The sequence below is a fragment of the Pyrgilauda ruficollis genome, unplaced genomic scaffold (genome assembly GCF_017590135.1).
Source record: "Pyrgilauda ruficollis isolate IOZ18807 unplaced genomic scaffold, ASM1759013v1 scaffold85, whole genome shotgun sequence".
Classification (NCBI taxonomy): Eukaryota; Metazoa; Chordata; class Aves; order Passeriformes; family Passeridae; genus Pyrgilauda; species Pyrgilauda ruficollis.
This window is the reverse complement of record NW_024530488.1, coordinates 2,444,299-2,464,413: the sequence shown is the minus strand read 5'-3', so window position 1 is coordinate 2,464,413 and position 20,115 is coordinate 2,444,299. Positions and strand designations below refer to the sequence as shown.

The 20,115-nt window shown below is 38.0% G+C and overlaps 1 protein-coding gene across 6 annotated transcripts in view; it reads right to left on the bottom strand.

The window, feature by feature from the left end:
• Window positions 1-1,130: 1,130 nt before the first annotated feature.
• CASK (calcium/calmodulin dependent serine protein kinase) overlaps window positions 1,131-20,115 on the bottom strand; it is a 188,704-nt gene continuing 169,719 nt past the window's right edge. For all 6 annotated transcript variants that reach the window (XM_041487852.1, XM_041487854.1, XM_041487853.1 and 3 more), the window contains 7 exons: window positions 18,188-18,384; window positions 16,792-16,907; window positions 11,922-12,002; window positions 11,750-11,830; window positions 10,130-10,332; window positions 8,261-8,344; window positions 1,131-2,567 (listed from right to left, as the gene is read on the bottom strand). In XM_041487852.1, coding sequence (XP_041343786.1) covers window positions 2,391-2,567; window positions 8,261-8,344; window positions 10,130-10,332; window positions 11,750-11,830; window positions 11,922-12,002; window positions 16,792-16,907; window positions 18,188-18,384 — 939 coding nt within the window. In that variant the 3' untranslated portion in view covers window positions 1,131-2,390. The remainder of the gene's footprint in view (window positions 2,568-8,260; window positions 8,345-10,129; window positions 10,333-11,749; window positions 11,831-11,921; window positions 12,003-16,791; window positions 16,908-18,187; window positions 18,385-20,115) is intronic.

Genomic DNA, 20,115 nt, shown 5'->3' with positions numbered 1-20,115 from the left:
CTTCCCATCTTTGTGCTTTGCTGGGAAAAGAGGTAGTTCTGAGAGAGAATGAACCTGTCACTTCCATGAGCTCAGCCAGTGTGGACTCACCACTGCAAGAGCTGCCTACAGGACACCAGCTACGCTTCACCAGGACTAAACAACACAAGCACTTGGAAAATTACCTCTTACTCACTAAACAGTTCACAGTTTGCAGCATCCCCTTCTTGGGGGGCTAAACCCAGAACAGATGAGCACCTACAGCTCCTCTGGCAGCTCCCTCGTTTCCCTCCACGTGAGGCCCACGCTGACTCTCTCATCCATTCCTTCCCACAAAACCACAAACTCAAGGGACTCAGGTACAGCTCTTGTTTTGGGATGCAGCCACAGAACTGTGATTCCAGCTGTGGCACTAAGGGCACTCAGCAGGCAGGCTAAAGTGATGGATGAATTTCCCTTCTGTGGGCTTCAAGCTGGAGGCACAGCCAGACTGAGATTTCAGCTGTGGAATTTAGAAGAATTGTAAACAGATTTGACCACCCAACCTGCAGAAGGAGTAGGCAGGAGAAAATTAGCAACAGGATTACCCTTATGAGAAACATGCAACCTTGAGAACCCTTTTCTGATTGCACGTGCAATGGTCCCAAACAACTGCAACAGCCCAGAGACCAACTCCAGCTGCAAGTTCCACTGTGAGGAAAAATCCTGGATCGCTGTATCATTTTAATATAAACACTAAAATTCATACTATACAACAGCACAGCCAACAGAGGCTCTTTTTTCCTTTGAGGAGAAGTCATTTTAAGGAACAATGTGCTTCTGACACCTAAAAAGAGGTGGCAATGCCTGCTGCCTTCAACCATTTTCAGAGAAAATGCAAATCACGTGGGCCAGCAAGAGCACGAAGAAGGAAAATGAAGCGCCAGGTCCATCCATGGTTACACCTTCTTAGTTGGCTCTGCCCAAATTCCAGCTTTGTGGAAGGAAGCCTGTGCTGATCCAGGAGGAGCAGAGCCCCTGGGAGCAGGCTGCAGGCTGTGTCCCTACAAAGGCTTCCCTTAAAGACTTTAAGACACTTTCCCTCACTGCACGAGTCACTGATTTGCTCTTGAAACTCCCTGTGATGAAATGAAGGACCCAAAAGCATTTAATTGTTGAACACATAAAAGGAAGTATATTTAAAATAAAAAAAAAATTGGTCAGACTGTAGAGTCAATTACCATTTTAAAGGAATTTACAGGGCTGTTGTAGATGAGTCTTTTGGAATAGTCAGTTTATCGCAATGTCTAAACTGGTTTCTTCATTGCACAGTATTTTCTTTTAAAATGTGTGCATCTTTAAACAATTACATACATATTAAAAATCAGCATTTCTTTGCTTCAACTTAATTAAAACGTTAATACTCTCAGACAACACAGATCTGAAATGGTGAAACCAGTAATTGCCCCCTCCCACCTTACAACAAATTAAATTGAGACAAAATTACAAACACATTTCACTACATGATTATTATTAATAAAAATCAGTTTTTCTTTTTTTTTTTTCTTTTTTTTTAGAAAGTTGCCCAAAATGCAAGGGATGTGCATAGGTTTACAACTTAGTCAGAATAATATTTTGCTTTATTCCCTTGGGTACGTGTTCCCATGAACGGAATGTACTTTGCTGTAGATTACAGGTTTTATCAACACAGATACACCAACGGCATGAACGCTTGCGACTGTCCACATGCATTAAGAGTCAAGACCCAATTTCAAATTTCTAAAACTTTTACAGAGTTCTTCAAAGAGACAGTATCACATTATCTGGATGTTACACAAAAGTACTTAAAAATACTATCCTAGGAGAGAAAAAAAAAGCATGAAAAAAAAAAGGCCTTTAAAATTTATGAATTTGTTTTGTAACCACTAGACTAATTACTTCAAATAAATAAAGGAAAGCAAAGTATTCCAATCCATAAAATCAGACTCTAAAAAGAATGTAGTGTTCCACCCCCAAGTTAAGGTAACAGAATCATATTATTATTACTATTAAAATAGATTATAGAAAGCAGCATCTATTTTGTGCAGTTTTTAGGGGCCCTTGAAATAAAAAGCTATGATTTCCAAAAATATAACATTCCAAAAGACTGAATAGTACATATATTTAAAGATACATTTTATTAAAAGTTTAGGAGAAATGATTAAAAAAAAAGATACTGTCTCTTTAAATTAGTGTTTCATCTTTTTTTCCCCTCCTCCTATCTATTCGGACATGACAATAATTATATTTTAGGTCACACTACATCTAGGTAGTCTCTAGGGGCCAAGACCTGTTGACACAAGGTCAATAACGAAGAGGTTTTCCATGTATGAGGTGGTTCCCAGTAATGACAGATTATTTTTTTCTTTCTCCTCAATTCTCTCATTCCCGGTCTAGTAGACCCAGGAGACCGGGACCCACTGGGAGGCTGTACACACGAGCTCGATGGCTTCCTCCAGGTGCCTGATGGTTTCATCAATCTCATTGTTGATAATTGTTAGGTCAAAGTAGTGTGCATATGTTCTCTGTAAGATTTCAGACTCCTTCTGCAGGCGCTGAAGGGATTCATCCTGTGCGGCGGCCGGGAGAGAAAAGGGGAGAAAAGAAAAGTTGGATTCTTTCGAGCTCTCCCACAACAGCTTCTCAGCTGAGAAGGAAATGGGCAAAAAGGCCTCAGGGAGTCGAGGTGCTTTAGCTCTCCCACCTACAGCTATGGGAATCACATGGGAGAAAGGGCACAGCTTCCCTCTGGAAGCTGACACTCAAATAGCACTCGGTTATTGACGTTCTTGGAGACAAAACACAGCTCTAGAGTTAAAAAAGCAAGGTAGAGGATGGAAGCTTGGAAAAGCAGCAATGGAGACCACATGTGAATAGATCAGACCTGGTGCACAACTAAGAGCTATTGGGCCTATGTCCCAGTGAGAGCGTGAGAAAAGGGAGGAGGGGGAGAGGCTGTCAGGCATCCGCTGTTCCCACTTTTGGTAATGTTTTCTGTTCCACACCAATCCTCTGGGTCTGCTTCCTTTAAAGACAATTTACTAAGAAGGAAGTTCTCACTAAACATCACTGCTCTGTGGTTTCTGTCTCAGAGCAGGGATTTCCAGCCCCTCTCAGTGGGAGATCCTGGAGATGAACCAGGCAGCCTGGACATCAGACCTGTGTTAGTGAGGTCTGCCTGCCTGAGGCAGCTGGATGCAAAAGGCTTCTTCCCAGGGCTCTGCAGCAATTATAAATTTGAATTATCTTCCTGAAAATTTCCTTATGAATTAAAAAAACCCAACAAACTAATTTGCTGTTTTCAGGAACCTTGAAATAGCCACAGGAAAGCAAACAAGTCTTTCCTGTCCCACAGGTTTGGGGTGGATTTGGTGCAAAGTGACTGCTGCTGCTCTGCAGCATCCATAGGCTGACTCTGCTTGATCAATCAGCTGGGATACACTTTGCTAAACAGAGTTTTAGGCTGCAGAAGTACAGACACAGTGCCCACAGTCACTAGAAATTATCATGGAAATATTTTTATCTAGCTGTTAAGATGACCTCCACCTTTATTTGTTTCTGTTTCAGCTTCCCAAGTATTTGTAACTACAGTGACAAGTAGCTGTGGAACAACAGCTTTCAGGTCCCCTCAAGGAAACAACCTGCTCTGAGAGAGTTCTCCTTCCCTGCAGCAACGAAACCAGCCACTTCTGGAGGAGAAGTTGTCTGCCAGAGTTACAGTTCTGCTTCTCTCCTGAAGCTGCAGCCACAGATGGGGAGGGGGCTGTGTGGTGTGGTTGTCTTCACTTGAAAATCATTACAAATTTCCTTCCAAGTCAGGCAGATACCCCTCACATGCATTTCTGTACAAGGGATGTTCCCTGTATGGGTCATTTTGCACCACCAGCAACTCCTGGAACTTCTGTAGAAAATTCCAGTGTTTCCAAATTTCATTTATGCTATTAATAAAGAGAACAATGTGGATCAACACTAGTATGAAATATTTTTGTGGAATATTTCATATGGCCCTGTGTCTTTAAGCCAAAACCCTAGTTAGATGAACTTCCAACTTCTCAGAGATTCCAAAAGAGACATCAATTTGTATCAGCTAAGCATCAAACCTTTCCTGCTTAAATTAACCTACAAAGGAAGGTCAGTAACTTGTCATGCAGACTATTTTCAATGCTTTACATGTTTCCAGCTAAGATTAATTTTGTATTTATAGTCTGTCTTGTCCAAATCATAGCGCACCTTGAAAAGAGTTTTGATCTCATGACAGAGGGCTAACAGTACCTGAGAAGCCCCTGGAAGCCCTACAACTGTTAAGTCCTTATGCAGGTTTTGAATTATTATTCAGATTTCCCATCAATGTTACTTTTACCTACAGATATGGACTCTTCTCACTCAAGCATCTATCCTACTGTGACTGACAATGAAAATCTGAAAATCTTACTCATTTTGAGCTATCTCTAAAATGAGCTACCTCATTTTAAAAAAAGTGAACTGGTAAAGTTTACCTTGCACACACAAAGGTTCTACAAAACTAAGTGTTTCAAAAATTCATTCAATTTCAGTATTATTCTGACTCAGCTTCTCCTAGATCCAGCTTACTGGGATCAAAGTGGTCTTTATTTTGGAATATCTAAATTTCCAAGCCTGCTGGAAATGTAAACCATTACTTCTTTCATATACTTTAATGGGCAGCAGGAAGTTTGGGATAGGCCATTGCAATAAGTTTCAAATAGGTTCAAACTTTCCTAAGCTCAGCAAAAGGAAAAGAGATCAAAGCTCTTGATTTTTGTTTCATTCTTGGACTAACTTTTGCCTGTGTTTGTGATAGAGTATCTATTTGTACATGTCAGACTTGGCTGTTTTCTCTGAGTCTGCAAGACTTAAATATCAAAATTCATCTTTGAAGCTAGCTGTAATCAAAGTATTTGCTGCAGTAAGTTCCTCTCAATTTCTCTAAAATGTCTTAATTAAATTTTGCATATTCAATATCCCAGCTTATGTTCCAAGAAGGAAATTTTTCAGCAGTTGTGCTCTCAACAGTGTCAAGAAAGAAGATATTTATCAAAATGTTCAGTAAACTGCAGACAAATGAATGGCCACAACTTCAGAAATTAACATTTGGGAGCACAACATCTGCATTTCCTTCTTCCCTCAGCTCTTGTGCAATAGGAATCTAATGTGGGTCTAGTTGCAGTGTGTCCATTACTGGATCAGACTTCTTCTTCCTAATTCAATTCACTTTCCTAATCTCCTTTTCCACCACAGCTGGAAGGAGTGAAACATGGCTTTGCCCATTAAATACCCCAGGTACACAAAGGCCACCAGTGGCATCTTCAGTCTCTGAGGGCTGGGTTTTTTTAGCCTGAAAGTACATAGAACAACAGCTGCCACTTGTGGCAATTAAAGCCCAGCCCAAAAAATTACTAATATTCCCTTCTGAGGCTGTGGACAATGTGTAAACACCATCAGGCCTTTGCCAGTTTTGCTTCAACAGAAAGAAATTCACAATTTAAACAGCTGGTGGGCTCCACACTTCCTAAAAAAAAATAAAAATTCCTTTGGCTGTAGGAAGGGAGGAAGCACAGCTAAAAATCTGAAGAATTTGGCTCAATAAGGTGTACATCAAACAAATGGAGGCTGTGATCTCTTTGCTGCTGTCTGGCGAAGGAGGTAGGAACAGCTGGAGGAAAGAGGAGCTACCCCAAGGTTTCCCTGATGCACTCTCTCCTCTGTTTTAGCACAACCAGCATCAGATTTAAGCCTCCTCTGGGATTAGACAGGTGGGGGCACTCTGGGAGATTGCCTGTATGATTTACATTTGGTCTTGTGCTTTGCAGGACTGCTCAGGGTGCATGGCTATATCCACTGGAAAGGATAATATTTTGTCTCCTGACTCTTGCTGTGTGGACCTCAGTTACTGAGACATTTTGTTTGGTCTTTGACAGGATAAATTACTCCAAGAGAGACATTGTCAGGATCAGGCCTCTGCACTGGTTTTAAGCTCAGATATACATCTGTAAGAGTAGAATTTTTACTCCATAGCTTCTCTTTTCACTAGCAGATAATTTTAGTGCAGATATCAAAAATCATTATTATATTAAATTTTGACTTCAACAGCAAAATGTGAAGTTGAATGGGAACAAGCATGTCTACATTCTAGAACTACTGCAATAACCAGGACTACCTTGTGAGCCCCTAGCTGGTACTTACAGGCAGTTTTCTGCACCATTTTGGCAGCTATGTACAATTAGTACGAATGCAGGAAAATGAAAAGAAAAGCAAAGATGAATTTTAAGAAAACATGGGAAGGGGAAAAAAGGACAGTCATTACAGAAGTGTTCTCAAAAAGTGCAAGTAAAATAAAACAAGGCAGGGCAAGAGGACCAACAGAAAGGGACAATCATTATGCAAATGAACCTTTCAAAAAGGAAGCATGAATGGGAAATAGGAAACACACACTCCTCACCCTTGTTTGCTGCCCTGCAGGCTGCTACACACAGACACACTTTTCTTATCTGCTCAGAAAACCTTGGCAAACAGAATCCTGTGTTTGGGTAGGGCTGCAGCTATTACCATTGCCTGCCCCTCCCTTTCCTTAGCTTTAATTGATTAATAAATTAGCATGTTTTGTAAGTGTGGCCTTGGCTCAGCAATTCATGTGCCTGGGTGAAACCCTGTGGGCACAGAAACTTTTGTCACAGGAACTTAAAACAGGTTTTACAGCACCAACACAATATTTTACTTCTACTAATTCTTTGGCATGAAGTACTTCCCCACCACTACTGTAAAAGGCACATTTCTGTTTTCCTCCCAGTGTATGAGGGAAAATGTTTTCCCCCTCACATGAACAGTCCCAGGTATCTCTGTATTACATCCTAACTGGAAGATTAAAATTTAAGTACCACTGGCAGATGAGTGAGGCCAAGGAAAGACTGTCTGGGAGCTGAGGCAGGTATGGAGGCAACAAGCCAGAGCAATTATGTAATTTTACAGGGTACCTGATGCAATGCTATTTGTTTACACAAAGGAAAATTCAGTGTAGATGACAAAATTCTAGTATTTCATCCAGACTGTACTGATTCACAGCATCACACCAGCAGTTACATGAAGTGTCACTTCACTAACACGGCAAGTTCTGCTGTGCTGAGAGATCTTTGTTTTTACACTCTTGGGTTGTACCATTAGGGGGTAGGTCACACAGTGAAATGACAGAACTTAATGCTGTAAAAGTGAACAGAGCCTTCTTCCCCCTCCTGTCCCTCTTTCACTGCTTGTTCTAGTACTGGTGCTTAAAAATGGACAAAACTCCAATTTAGAGCTAAAGTAGCTCACTAAAGCATCATAGTGAACTAGCAAAATGCCTCAGCTGTCAGTAAAATTCCAGCTTGAGGCCAAAATTCTTCACTTTCCACTTTTGATTTGAATAATCATTCAGGTTATTTGCATTTAAATGTGCTTTTCTGGCTCCTTCCTTTCCTGCAAGCCTCTGCAGTGATGTCACAGCTTCATGCTTATGATATTGAAATTACATTTCTATAGAAACCTGCTGTAGTGACATGGCTTCTGACTTGGTGTTTTGATGATCAAGGAGACATCTAGGATATTTGGAACAGATTCATTATCAAATCAAACAGATTAAATATTTAATATCATGGTTTAAGGAAGACTGAGCAAATTAAGTGTTTGTGAAAATGGAATTTGTGTGAGTGTCAGCTAAATCCAGAATTGCTGGGCATCCTTGACATCAGCAGCAATCTGCAGAGCAGATACCCTACAGAAACGAAGTAGGAAATGGATGATGTGCACCTCCAGGAATACTCAGCATCATTCCACAAACAATTACCTCTGGGGTCAAAGATTCCAGTTCTTAGAGGACAGTTATCAAAATGAACAAGGTTATTTCTGATACATATTTGCTGTGCAGGGAAAATGCTAAAGCTAAAGGTGGGATCAGTGCTGGCATTGCAACTCACAACTGAGTAATTTGTGCCAATGATTTGGAAATGGATCTTTGAGCTGGAGCAGAGAATGAAATATAAGAATATGTACTTTTAGCATACAGCACATGGATCCTTCCTCTTGAAGCCCACATTTTGAGCTAATGTTTCATAAAGAATAAATGTATGTCAATCAACTTAATAAAGCTGGTATTCAATTATTTTTCTGCCTCTTCATTTACAGACAGGGAAACAATTGAAGAGTCTGATTTGCACATTTGAATCTAGTAATTAATTCTGTCTCTGCCAGGACATCAGATTGCAACGTGCCATACCTCATTAATGCCTGGGGTAATCGTAGGTGCAGCAATAAAAACAACAAAAGGAGCAAACTCTGCAGTTCTCAGGACCTTCAATGCCTAGGGGAAAAAGAAAATCAGATACTTTAGAGGAAATCTCCAACAATCAATGTGAAGTAAGTTTAGTCACACAAGAAAAAGACACAAATTCATGATCTACCAATGCTGGATTTGTTTTAACTGAATTGGAGTCAAGACCTTAGTAATACAGACACTTATTTATATTTTTGGTGGTCCAAACATGTATTTATCCTTAATCAAAGTGAGTTTTTGAGACAGCTTTTTCAGAGCTTTCAGTAAAAGCATTTTCAGAGTGCCTCTCCCCATACAGTCTCAAAGAGTGTGGATTTCTGTTTACATTTAAACTGACTGATGAAATGCCATGTAAAAAAATTCAGTTATGCCATAGATAGGGAAAAGAGCCAACTGTGTTTTAGAATATTGATTAGCGTATAAATTTTATTATTATAAAATTATTATTTAAAAAAAATGAAAATGTGATGTGAGAAATTTGAAGTGTTCAAAAATTGAGCATAGCACTAAATGTAATAAATACAGCTCCAATCTCCTGAGTCAAATCTGTGCAAAAGAGAAGAGTTCTCATTAAAGAGTTGCCTTAATGAACTGAGTGACACAGAGCTGCCATATGTGACACTCTGTCACAGACCTGGGCTGCACTGAAGGGCAGGACAGTGGGTTAAACACCTCAGCTGACCTCAAAGGGACAGACAAGATAAAGTCAGACTGCTAAAGGTCACTCTGGGTTTGCTCTTTCCATTTCCTGTCTTCTCCACAGCTTTTTCTTTTTAAAGAAACCAACAAAACAAACCCCATAATCCACCCTTTACTTGAGCTGAAAGGTTTTCTCTCTGCTGCCACCAGCAGGAATCACCTCTGCCAACCTGCTCCAAACAAGAGGCAAACCCCATAACTGAAATGCAAGAAAATCCATAAGAGTGCCCAAGGGAGAACAGGCAAGGGGTGTAAGACAACCAGGAATAGATCCACAAACAGGTTGGCCTCAGTGAGCTGAGATGGGTGAATGAGGAAGCTGGTTAGCAAAGTGGCTTGCTGGACATGAGCTGCAGGAAATGTGGCAAAGGCAGCTGTTACCAAATGTAAATATAGTCTAACAAAGATTAAAATCTCTTCTGAGAATTGTACAGCTCTTGAATAATTCATGTTGAAAAAGTTTATCAAGAGAGTTTGCTGTTAACAGCTGTTCCATTTGAACTAATTATAAATGCTGCTCTCCCTGAACACTGTTAAATGTGGGATTTTATTTTTAAGAACACCATCACACTCTGAACTCTCTTAAATAATTTAGTCAGGTATCTCATTTCTGTTGTGAAATTCTTAGAAAAATTTGAACTTCCTCAATCCATTCACAAAGAAGAAATAAGTCAGCAAATTTAAGTAGATAACACTGGTCACAATTTTGTCCTTCCTCCCATTTCCTTCCATCTGCTAGAATAATATGAACATCACAATTGTCTATATTCATCTTGTTTCACGTAACAAAATATATAAACAGATTCCTGTGAATTGAAAGTAATGACTACAGATGTTTCAGAGGAAATGTATCAGAATTTTCCACAGATTTCCTACAATGAATAAATAAACTATTAGTGTTTCTTGTGGGCCTGATTTTTCTTTCTCCTCTGTATTCTTTGAATGATATGATTACCAGAATTCCACAGATTGATATCCTGGAGGTTCAAGGACTTCTGTTTCACATCACCTTATGCACCACTTACCTAGTGTGCAATCAATAAAAACATTTCAACGAAACAAGGTTGAAGGATTTGTGATGAGTCCCATTTTTATACACTTTTAATTAGTTACCTGAGGTTCTACATCAAGTATTGCAATTAGTCCCTGCTCATGGATCTTTCGTATTGTTTCCAGTTTTGTCCCATACATTGCATCCTCATGGCTGCCATATTCCAAATATTCATTGTTTGATATATCCTGCATCATTTGGTCATGTGATACAAAGTAGTAATTTTTGCCATTTTCTTCATCTTTCTTTGGAGGTCTGGTTGTGTCTGAAAATACAAAATACTTTAGTACAGAAGCAATATTAAGGTTATATGTGGCTTCTTTTTTCTGTTTGTTCATCAATACCTATTCACTGAACAATGACCTGTCAGATCACACACAGAGGAATGAAGATGAGGCAGTCAGATTGACAGACACTGGGAAAAGCAGGAGTTTGAGGGATATGTGTTGGGAAAAGCAGCAGTAGAGTCCCTAGGGTCTACTGAACCTAAGATACTCATATTTCTCCTAAATCCCCTTCTGTCCTAAAAACATTTCTGCATTTTCTTTTTTTTTAATATAAGTTTTTATGAGTGAAAAAGACAAGTCTAAAAAGCAGTTTTAAAATCTGATTACTTGTGGTCAAGAGAGGTAAAAGCTACTCAGAAATAACACACTTCTTGAATACTGCTTCTACAGACTTATGTGATCAGAGAAGTACAGCCTACTAATCTTTAGAATTAACTCCATTGTGTGTGACCTGATATTTTTCATCAGGTTTTCAGTATGCAGGTAATTTCTTCATAAAGCATTCTTCCAAACTCCTCACCCAATTTAAGGCCCATCTCAAAAGCTACCTACTACACTATGTTTTGTAAGGGAGTGCAGAAAATGCATCTTTTTAGTTTTATAAAATCAGTGAAACAATTTCAGTGCTTCCACAGAGCAGGAACCTAATGCAGGCAACCTAAGGCATGCTCACCATGGTATAGGTGAGTCCATTTTAAAAGCATCTGCAGATAAAATCACTAGTTTCTGTGAAGAAAATTAAATTAGTGTCACTTGTGAGCCATGTATGGCATTTCTGAGGTCAGTCTGAAATGGAGTGGACAGGTAGGGGCTGGATGCTCTTGTTTTGGTGTGCTCAGCTTGAGGAAAAAGGATGCATCTCCAAGGGACCATGTAATGGATCTGCAGTTCCTGCAGGGTATTCATAGGTTGGTCATAAAGGAAAACCACCTCTGTGCTCTTCAAACCAACCCACTGGCAAGCAGTGAAATTAATTGTGTTTTCTTTAACTTAGTGTCACCTCTGGAAACTTGAAACTATTTTAGTGCAATACCAGTCATTAAGACTTGCCTGTGTGAAGTAATTAAAACACTACAGGCTCCCTCTAAATCCAACTCTATACACAGTTAAAAATGAGGAAACTTTTATCCTTCATTCTACATTAACAAACATTTGGGGTAGAGAGAAGTATGTCTAACAAGAAGTTTTGTGAATAATAAGGAACATTTGATACAAAAGCAAAAGAAAATGAAAAAGAAAAAATGAAAAAGCAAAAGAAACACACTCAGTCCTACACAGCTCCCACCTTCAAGGCAGGATTTGTCTCAGCTGAGCTGAACACAGGCAGTAGAACAAGGGAGGTGCTGTCAAGGAGGACACAAACAATTCTGGAGCACATTGAGCCCTGCTACTTACGAGGAATGGGGTAAGCAAATCTGTCCGGATGTTTTGTGATGAGTGTGTTTTTTATGTGTCTTCTGCCGACACCGTGGGCACCTGAGTCAAAACAAAAAAATCATTTAGATATATTCCACCAGAAGGGCTTTAAAGCTGTGATGCTATGTTCAGAAAAATAACTGAAAATTACCTAGTAGGACTAGTGTTTTCCTTTTGAATGCTGGCAGCTTTACTACTTCTTCATATGTGACGAGATCTAATTGATCAAACACTAAAACACAAAAGAAAGCCCCAAAGCGTAAGAAAAAAAGGCATATGAATGGTGACAACTAATTCTGCTACAAATTGTAGTTTTATCAAGATTTAGATTTTTAATACAAAGTAACATGTTATGGAAAATAAAACCATTCATTCCTTATGCAATTTTAACAAGAGTGTTCATTTAAGAAACTGTTAAGAGCAGTAACAAAGCTACCGAGATGCTCAGCAAAGTTCGCATGTCCTTTCATGCAGTGTTCAGCAGACACAAAAATCAGCTAGAACAGCATGCCATTCACATTTGCATTCCTAAGAAATAGCAATACTAAAGAAAAATTTGTGGACAGTGACCGACATGAATACAATATGAGAACATCTATTTACACTGAAGATAGGGATACTTCCATAATAATGTTTTAACAAGATCTATGAGAAACACAGAGTGTTAATACTTTGTGGTATTTATTCTTTCAAACCACACCACTTACTTGTAATTAGAGTTCTCTTTAAACACACGTGCTAATTAAACCGACATGCTTTTAAAACTTGTGACAGAATGAAGAATTCTAATGAAAAGTGATGGCATTACAGAAAAGAACCTCCAGCATATTTAGGGAAAAATTGTAAAAGTATTATTTCAGATATCATTTCAACTGCAGTTGAAATTGGATGAATTCCATCATGCCTATCAATCTGTTGTCAATTGCCAGGGAATATCGTGATTGACACATGAATTTTTGATCATTAGTAACAGCTTATTCCTCCTGTGCCCAGTAACACAACACCTCTGGTAACTCCTGCTGAATTCTAATGACAGAAGCAGGCAGGAGGCAGTTATTTGTATTTGTAAAGACTGCAGCAACCAGCAATTGTGGAGCAGAATAACAAACAAGAGTTTTCAGTTCTGTATTTTTGATGCTATGAAAAGGAGGCAGGAAAGACTCCATCCAAACTATGGAATATCTCTCTGAGTGTTTCCAAGTCTTAAGTGGTGTGTCCACCTCAGCTATATCCAATCCATCTTTTAGGATGAGTGTGGCTATCAGTTTTTCAGTTTGATGGCAGACTTTTTACCTGAGGAAGTCCAATGGCTTCAATTTGGTGAAACTACAAATCAGCCAATTAACACATTCAACTCTTTAAGGTCTTGAAAAGATACAGATATGAAAACTTCCTAGCCCATTTGAAGCATTTTGAATTTCATCCTAAAGAAGAATCTCTTTCAACCTTTCCCCAAATACTACAAGAAAAATTTAGTCATATTTTTTTTCCGTTCCACAATGGAATTCTTACTCTTGTCCTTTCTGTAACTTCACATTATTTAAACAAATCAATAATTCATTTCATAATAATGATCTACAACACACTAAACAGCTTTACCATGCTAACCACCTAAGCCTGCAGGTGTCTTTTTCCATTGAAAAATAATAATTAAAAAAAGAAATCAATCCTTTATTTTCTTCTTGAACAAAACCACGTCATGTTAGATACAAACAACAGGAACAAACACCAGAAATGACACATATTAATGCCTTCATCACAAAGTAGTGGCATGGAGAAGATGTGTCTCAGTCTACATGGATTTAACTAATGATTGTGGGGTTCTCGAATGCAAAAGAAAAATGATTAATTCCTTAATATACAAAGATAGGAGGAATACAGGGCACACTTAAAGACTGAACTTCAATGCTTCTGTGTTACTAGCTGATAAAAGAAAAGGAGTTCTTGAAAGGAAACAGTAAGAAGCAAATAAAGAGGCATTGTCACTTGACAGGTTACTTACATGCACAGAGGCCATTGGGAGTAAGACAGCATGAAAAATGTACAGGGGTCATTGAGATATGGCTTGTAATATATTAGTAAAATAAAAAGTATATGCACAAAATAAACTTTACCATGCAGTAGTCTAAACACAAGGCAAATAAATCACATTAAGAAATGATAAACATATTTTATAAAAGCTTGGCAATTTTCTACATTATGCATAATATGGAGCATAGTTCTGGTATGTTCTGCTCTTTTCTGAAGCCCTGCAGTAACTTTTCAGCAAAATAAATAAAAAATGTATCTAGATATCACTGCAGCACATCTCTAGAGCATTTATAAAAATGTCAGTGAATCTAATAATGGAAAAGATATTTCATTTTTTCTGTGGGCTTTGGTTTAAAACTGACTTTATACTGATAAAACATATGATCATGAAATTGTCTAATACTCTAACATGAAGCATGGAGGAAAGAACAACAGGATTACATTTTTCTTGCAAAGGAGAATGTATTTGCTTCTGATTCTAAAAAGTAACTGAAATAATCTCTTGTTTACTTCATAAACTACATCTGGTTTTCAGAATAATCTCATTTCTACTTCCAGTAATATCCCAATATGCCACACCAGACCTCACATCATCAGCTGGCCACACAAATCTGAGTTGACTGTGAATTATTTTACTGGGTCATTTCTCAGCACCCCAGTTCAGCCTCACCCCTAAGAGAAAAATAACACACAAGTCCAAATAGATTACATTTGATGTAATCAATCAGTTTTATACTGATCAATTGATTTAGTTTTATACTCAGATAAAAGAGAAATAAATTCCACTTTCCTCTAAGAGCAACATTTTGACAATGATTATACTTGTTTGGATCCAGCAGAAGAAAAGATCTGGTTTTTATTCTGAAACAGAAGGAACCTTGCAAGGTTGCAAGGGCCAGTGCTGCCATGTTTCTGACCAACAATCCTGGATGTGACAGAGCACTTCAGAGAATTCAGTACCACCTCAGTTAAACCTGAATCCACATGACCACCAAAGCAATTAATAATATTCATATACTGAATATTTGGTGTCATTCCCTGGAATATTACCGACATCACCTTCAGTACCACAGGGACACTAATATCAGTAACATTTCTACAAGAAATCTTGATTTCAATCTCTACTTACATTAACTTTTTGACTTAGGGGAATGGGGAAGCTCTGTTCTAAAGGGAACAGTTTCTTTTATGGTCATTATCATAATTTTTAATGTTGGTATTTCTAATTCTTGGCAAACACCTGCTCTGATATAAAGCAAATAAAGCTATAACACTGCTGGTGAAGGCAGGTGAACTGTGTGAATCAAAGTGCCATCAACCTACTCTGAAATGTGCCCCTATGCCAAGACTGCAAAGTCTACATTCCTTTCAGGAATTTACCTGATAGAAAATCTCTGAACCAGTTCTGCTCCTACAGTTCTGCCTGCTCCTCCTCCTTCCCTGGCTGTCCTTCCTTTAGCTCACTCCCTTGTAGCAGGCCTTGCTTACTCACAAGACATTTTTAGTTCTGTATTTGCACTGAGAGATACATTAAGAAATGTATCTACCCTAAAGAAAAAAAATCCATGGTTTTTTTTGGGTTGTTCTTGATCCAGTTCACAGCATGGCCACAAGTGAAGGGAGGAGCAAGGCTGTGGGAATGTGTGCTGGGAGCAATTGATACCAGTATTGTGAAAGGCTTTGGCTCATAAAATCCAGTTTACTCTCAACAGTTTTTGTTGTAATTATTAAAATGTGGTTGAGTGCTACTGCAATGAGGGGGAAACATTAGAACAAGCACGGTGTTACAGCAGCAAAGGGAAGGAACCTGCTTAAAGTTTCAATCTCTGCTTGTGAGAGCTTTCAGGGTAACAAATAATTTTATATTCACCTGTGAACATCTTAAATGCAACAGTGAATTTAAAGAGTATAAACAACAATTACTGTCTTAGAATTTAGGCTTTCTTAGAATTTACTTTCAAATTACTTTTAAGGAAACACATATTCTGTAATAGTGACACATTATGAGCTCTGATCCTGCACACATTGTGCATGTAAAGAGAAATACCTGAAAGTATGGATTTGTATTGTTTAATTACTGTGTTCAATGCAACTGAAAAAAAACCCCAGAAATTAATGTAATATAGAATACTTTCATTACACTGCTTGGACAGGTATCTGCTCTGATTCTAATAAAAATCTCTGCAAGTCTCTCAGGAGGCCAGAAAAACATAAGCAACACAGAATGTGCTACCAAAGCAGGAGCAACAGAAAGGTGTTGAAAAGCAGTTTCAGCACATTAAGTATTTTATATTAAAAGAAGAAAAGAAGCAAATTCAGCTCAAAAATGACAGGGTCTGTCTTCTTTACTACTAAAACGAATGACTTTTGCTTGACAAGCATCTCTTACTCTACACTTCTGAAATTTTCTAAAACAAGTCATTTTTTCAGCACTCTAAACAGAAACCCCAAACTCAGGATTCAGGCAGAAATCACTGGAAGGAGGATAAACCTCCACAGCTGGTTCTATTTGGTAACTGTAAATAACACACTGACTATGCAATGGCTCTCATTCCATTTCCAGCTGTACCACTCCAACAAAAATGCTCTTTCATGATGTTTCCACACAAGTAATCTGTAACTATAAATACATATTAACAAGGATGCTACAGAACAGTTTTTGTAGAGCACAGTGCAGTTATATAGGTTGCAAAAATCATATCCTGTTTGTTTCTAATGCTGCTTTAAACATAAACCCCCAAACAATCTAAGCCTCTATCAGGATATACTATGATGCACTGCTTTTGTGGCAGCTTGCCTCTCACTGACTAAGCTCCATGCTTAAATAGCAATGAACAAGCAGAGTAATGTTGGCATAATTAGAATTTTACTTTATATTTTCCTAAGTAACTCATTAGGTTTATATAATACTGCCAGCCGAACAATTAATGGCGAGGCTTAAACTGCAAAAAACGTAACCTGTTACAGATACCTGCATTTTCTGTTCATACCTGCATTGTGCTTTGCCAAATATTTGTCTTTGTACTGCTTTTTTTTCTTTCCAAACCAAGTACAGCTGGCCTGTTGCTCCTGTTTGGTCTTCTCCATGGCAATACAAGCAACTCGCCTGACATAAGGAGGAGAAAAAACATTTTCTGTTGTAATCAAGGATGTTTAAAAAGCTGCACAGAATGAATTAGAAAAGCAAGACTTTTATATAGAACATGAGTACAGTAAAACTTTTAAAAACATTTTTTAATGACTTTAAAGAACTTATATACAGGGGTATCATGATGTAAGAATATTTTCTTAGAGGTAGGTGATGGAAGCTGACAGATGAAGTGAGCATGGGAGGAAGGGCAGCTGCTGGAATGAATCCAGACCACTCTGTAGCAGATCAGAAGAGAAGAGCACAAGCTCTGGAACACCCACCATGGTCTAAATTACTGCAGAGCAAGTGGTGCTGTGCTGGGGCAGTGTCTGGAAGCTGATCTCTAGGGTGAAGCACTGCAAGGAACCCTGCTGCAATGTGGACTGTGCCTCCCTCACATCAGGGCTGGCACAGAGTTCAGGAGATGGAACTAAAGGTCATGTCTGCCTCTGTCTCTTCTGCCAAAATCTCCCTGAGCCAGCACAGGAGCAGCGCACAACTCCAGCTCTTTTACGTAACGACTCCTGAATGAAGTATTATCTAAATTTAGATAATTTTGTGCTAAATTGTCTAAACTTTACTGAGCTATGGCCACACTTTCCAAGGCCCAGGACTCACTTGCCACAATTTGTGCTGATATATTTAAAATTTTTTCTAAACAGCTCCTGCAAGAGGCTGTTTAAAGGCTCTGCATTGTTCAGTGCCACTACTGTTCACTGAACCTGCCACTGGCACTGTGATTTTGTTCTGCTTTTTGACATTAATATGAAAAATGAAAAGAAAAGAAAATCCTAAAACTCCCTCAATGACCTTTTTGCTTGACAACTTGCTAAAACCCTATTCCTGCAGCACTTGCATGTAAACAGTACTAATGAAACCCCTGATTAGAAGCTGAAAGAGAAATTAATTTGACCCTCTTATATAAACAATTTGCATGTAGCCATCTTCAATCCTAGTTTCCTACAGTATACGAGAAAGCATAATGTTTATTAACACAGGAATTAATTTTTTTAAATGTAATCACACATATGAAATTGCAGGTAAGTCTTACTGCTATGCATACATGAGAAAAAAATTAATACCACACAAATTGAGTCAATATATAGACTTAGAGAAAAAAAAAAAAAAGGAAGAAAAAGAGAAAATAATTCAAAGGCTAGCTATACAACAATGAAAAGTATGACAGAAATAAAATCAAAACCAAATTTTATTTTTATAGAAAAAACTTTCATTTTTATAGAAAACTTAAGTCATACCATTCCTGAAGTTCAGGAGAAGGAATAAGACCTGCAGTACCATTTTTGGAGTTCTCAAGTTTACCCTGCCACCAGTTATGATCATCTTTGCTAATGATTTGGATAATATCACCAACTCGGAATCTGATGCCAGCTTCTTTGCAAGGAATGAGGTCATCCTTTGCTGGATCATATTCAAATTGTGCTCTTACATAGATCTAGAAAGAAAAAGAGTTTATAAGAGACACTGCAGTATCATCACTGCCATTCAGAGTAACAGGTGAAAATCTGATCTGTGAATGCAGCTACACATATTGGTTGCAACAAGCAAAGAAAGAAACAAAAGAGGAAGGTGCCAAAGCATAAGTGATAGTTGAAAATGAAAATGCCCCCTCCAGCAAATGATGGAGACACATGATGCTATTTCAAAAGCTCATATTTTCTACATTCTATAGAACCTGAACAACAAAAATGTAATAAACTCATGGAGTACCTCAAACAATTATTAACTATCACAAATCATTCACAAGCCAGCACCTTACAACTCAATCTGTAATGCATTTTCCAACTGAAGTCCCATGGTATGTTTTAAAAATTTCTGTGACAGGAAATTTTACTGGACACTATAAAGGACTTTGGCTTCATTAGTGATCTTTAAAATGAGAAGTTTTAAGACACTAAAAAAAGCTTTTTTAGGAAGTCCTGGATTGTACCTATCACAGAGTTACTCAGGAGGAATGTGGAAATTCCCCGTATGGGTTTTTCAGTAAAAAAACTCTGCTCCAGTGTAAATAAAACTAATGATTTGAGCAAGTTATTCTCTAAAGAACATGAATGGAAAGAATCCAGACACTGACTTGACAATTTAAAAGATTATACCAATCCTTTCCTTGTGTGTTACTGAGATCTCAACCCTCAAAAATAAAAATAAAAGTGACACCCAGTTTTGGTTGCTAACTGGAGCCCTTATGCACCCAATGATTTTAAAATCAAAACTGAGTGTCATGCCTTAGATGGGTAATTTCTACAGTTCATGAACTTCCAACATCACCCTGCAGCATCTCAGCCAGCCTTGTATACACATACTGCTGATTTTCTTACTAAAAATTGACTAGAGTTAAAAATCCCCAACAATTACATTGCAAAGTAATATTCTTAGAAACTGTAACAATCACATTTCAACTCTGCTCAAATTCTGCTCCAGTAATAGCTGTAACTGTGTAATGTTAGCACTATTCATGGCACTTAAAAAGTAACCCAATCTGAACCTCAACACATGAATAAATTAACTTAAAATGGCTAATCACTTCTATCTTGTATCTGATGTATTTTTATTGGTTTGCAATAAAGTGAGAGCATCAGATGAGAAGACCAATAGAGAACTCAACTTTCAATACATTAAATGTGACCCTTGCTCTGCTGTGCATTGAGTTTAAAAAAGCAACCCAATTTATTTTAATTACTTGAGGAATATGATATTTTGAAACCAATTATGTTTATTTAGTAATTTGTTTTCCATGACATAATCAATATTGAGCCAATCCCTTATTTTGCCTGAAGCTTATTCATACAGGTCTAAAAACATCAGCAGTATTTTTATTATCTAGAAACTTCCCTGCTTTTCAAGTCCCTGCTCCAGTCTGAGCCATTATTCACCATATACTAGCAGCTCATGGAACACTACAAACTTCCTTACACATAAAAATTTATCTATTAGCCAAGCTCTCACTGTTTTCAAGGATGACAAGAAAAATAAGCTGGTTCAATGGGAAAAATCAGGTAAAAATTGAAAAAATAATGTAATTATAAATGGTGTGAGAGAAACCCAATTTTTTTGATATTGCCTTAAACAAAGTTTCTTCTTCTGGGGGAAAAAACCCTATGAGGAGCAAATGAAAACCTAATATAAATATCTGGAAGGTGTTTCATGGAGCCTGTCCAGGTTTGCA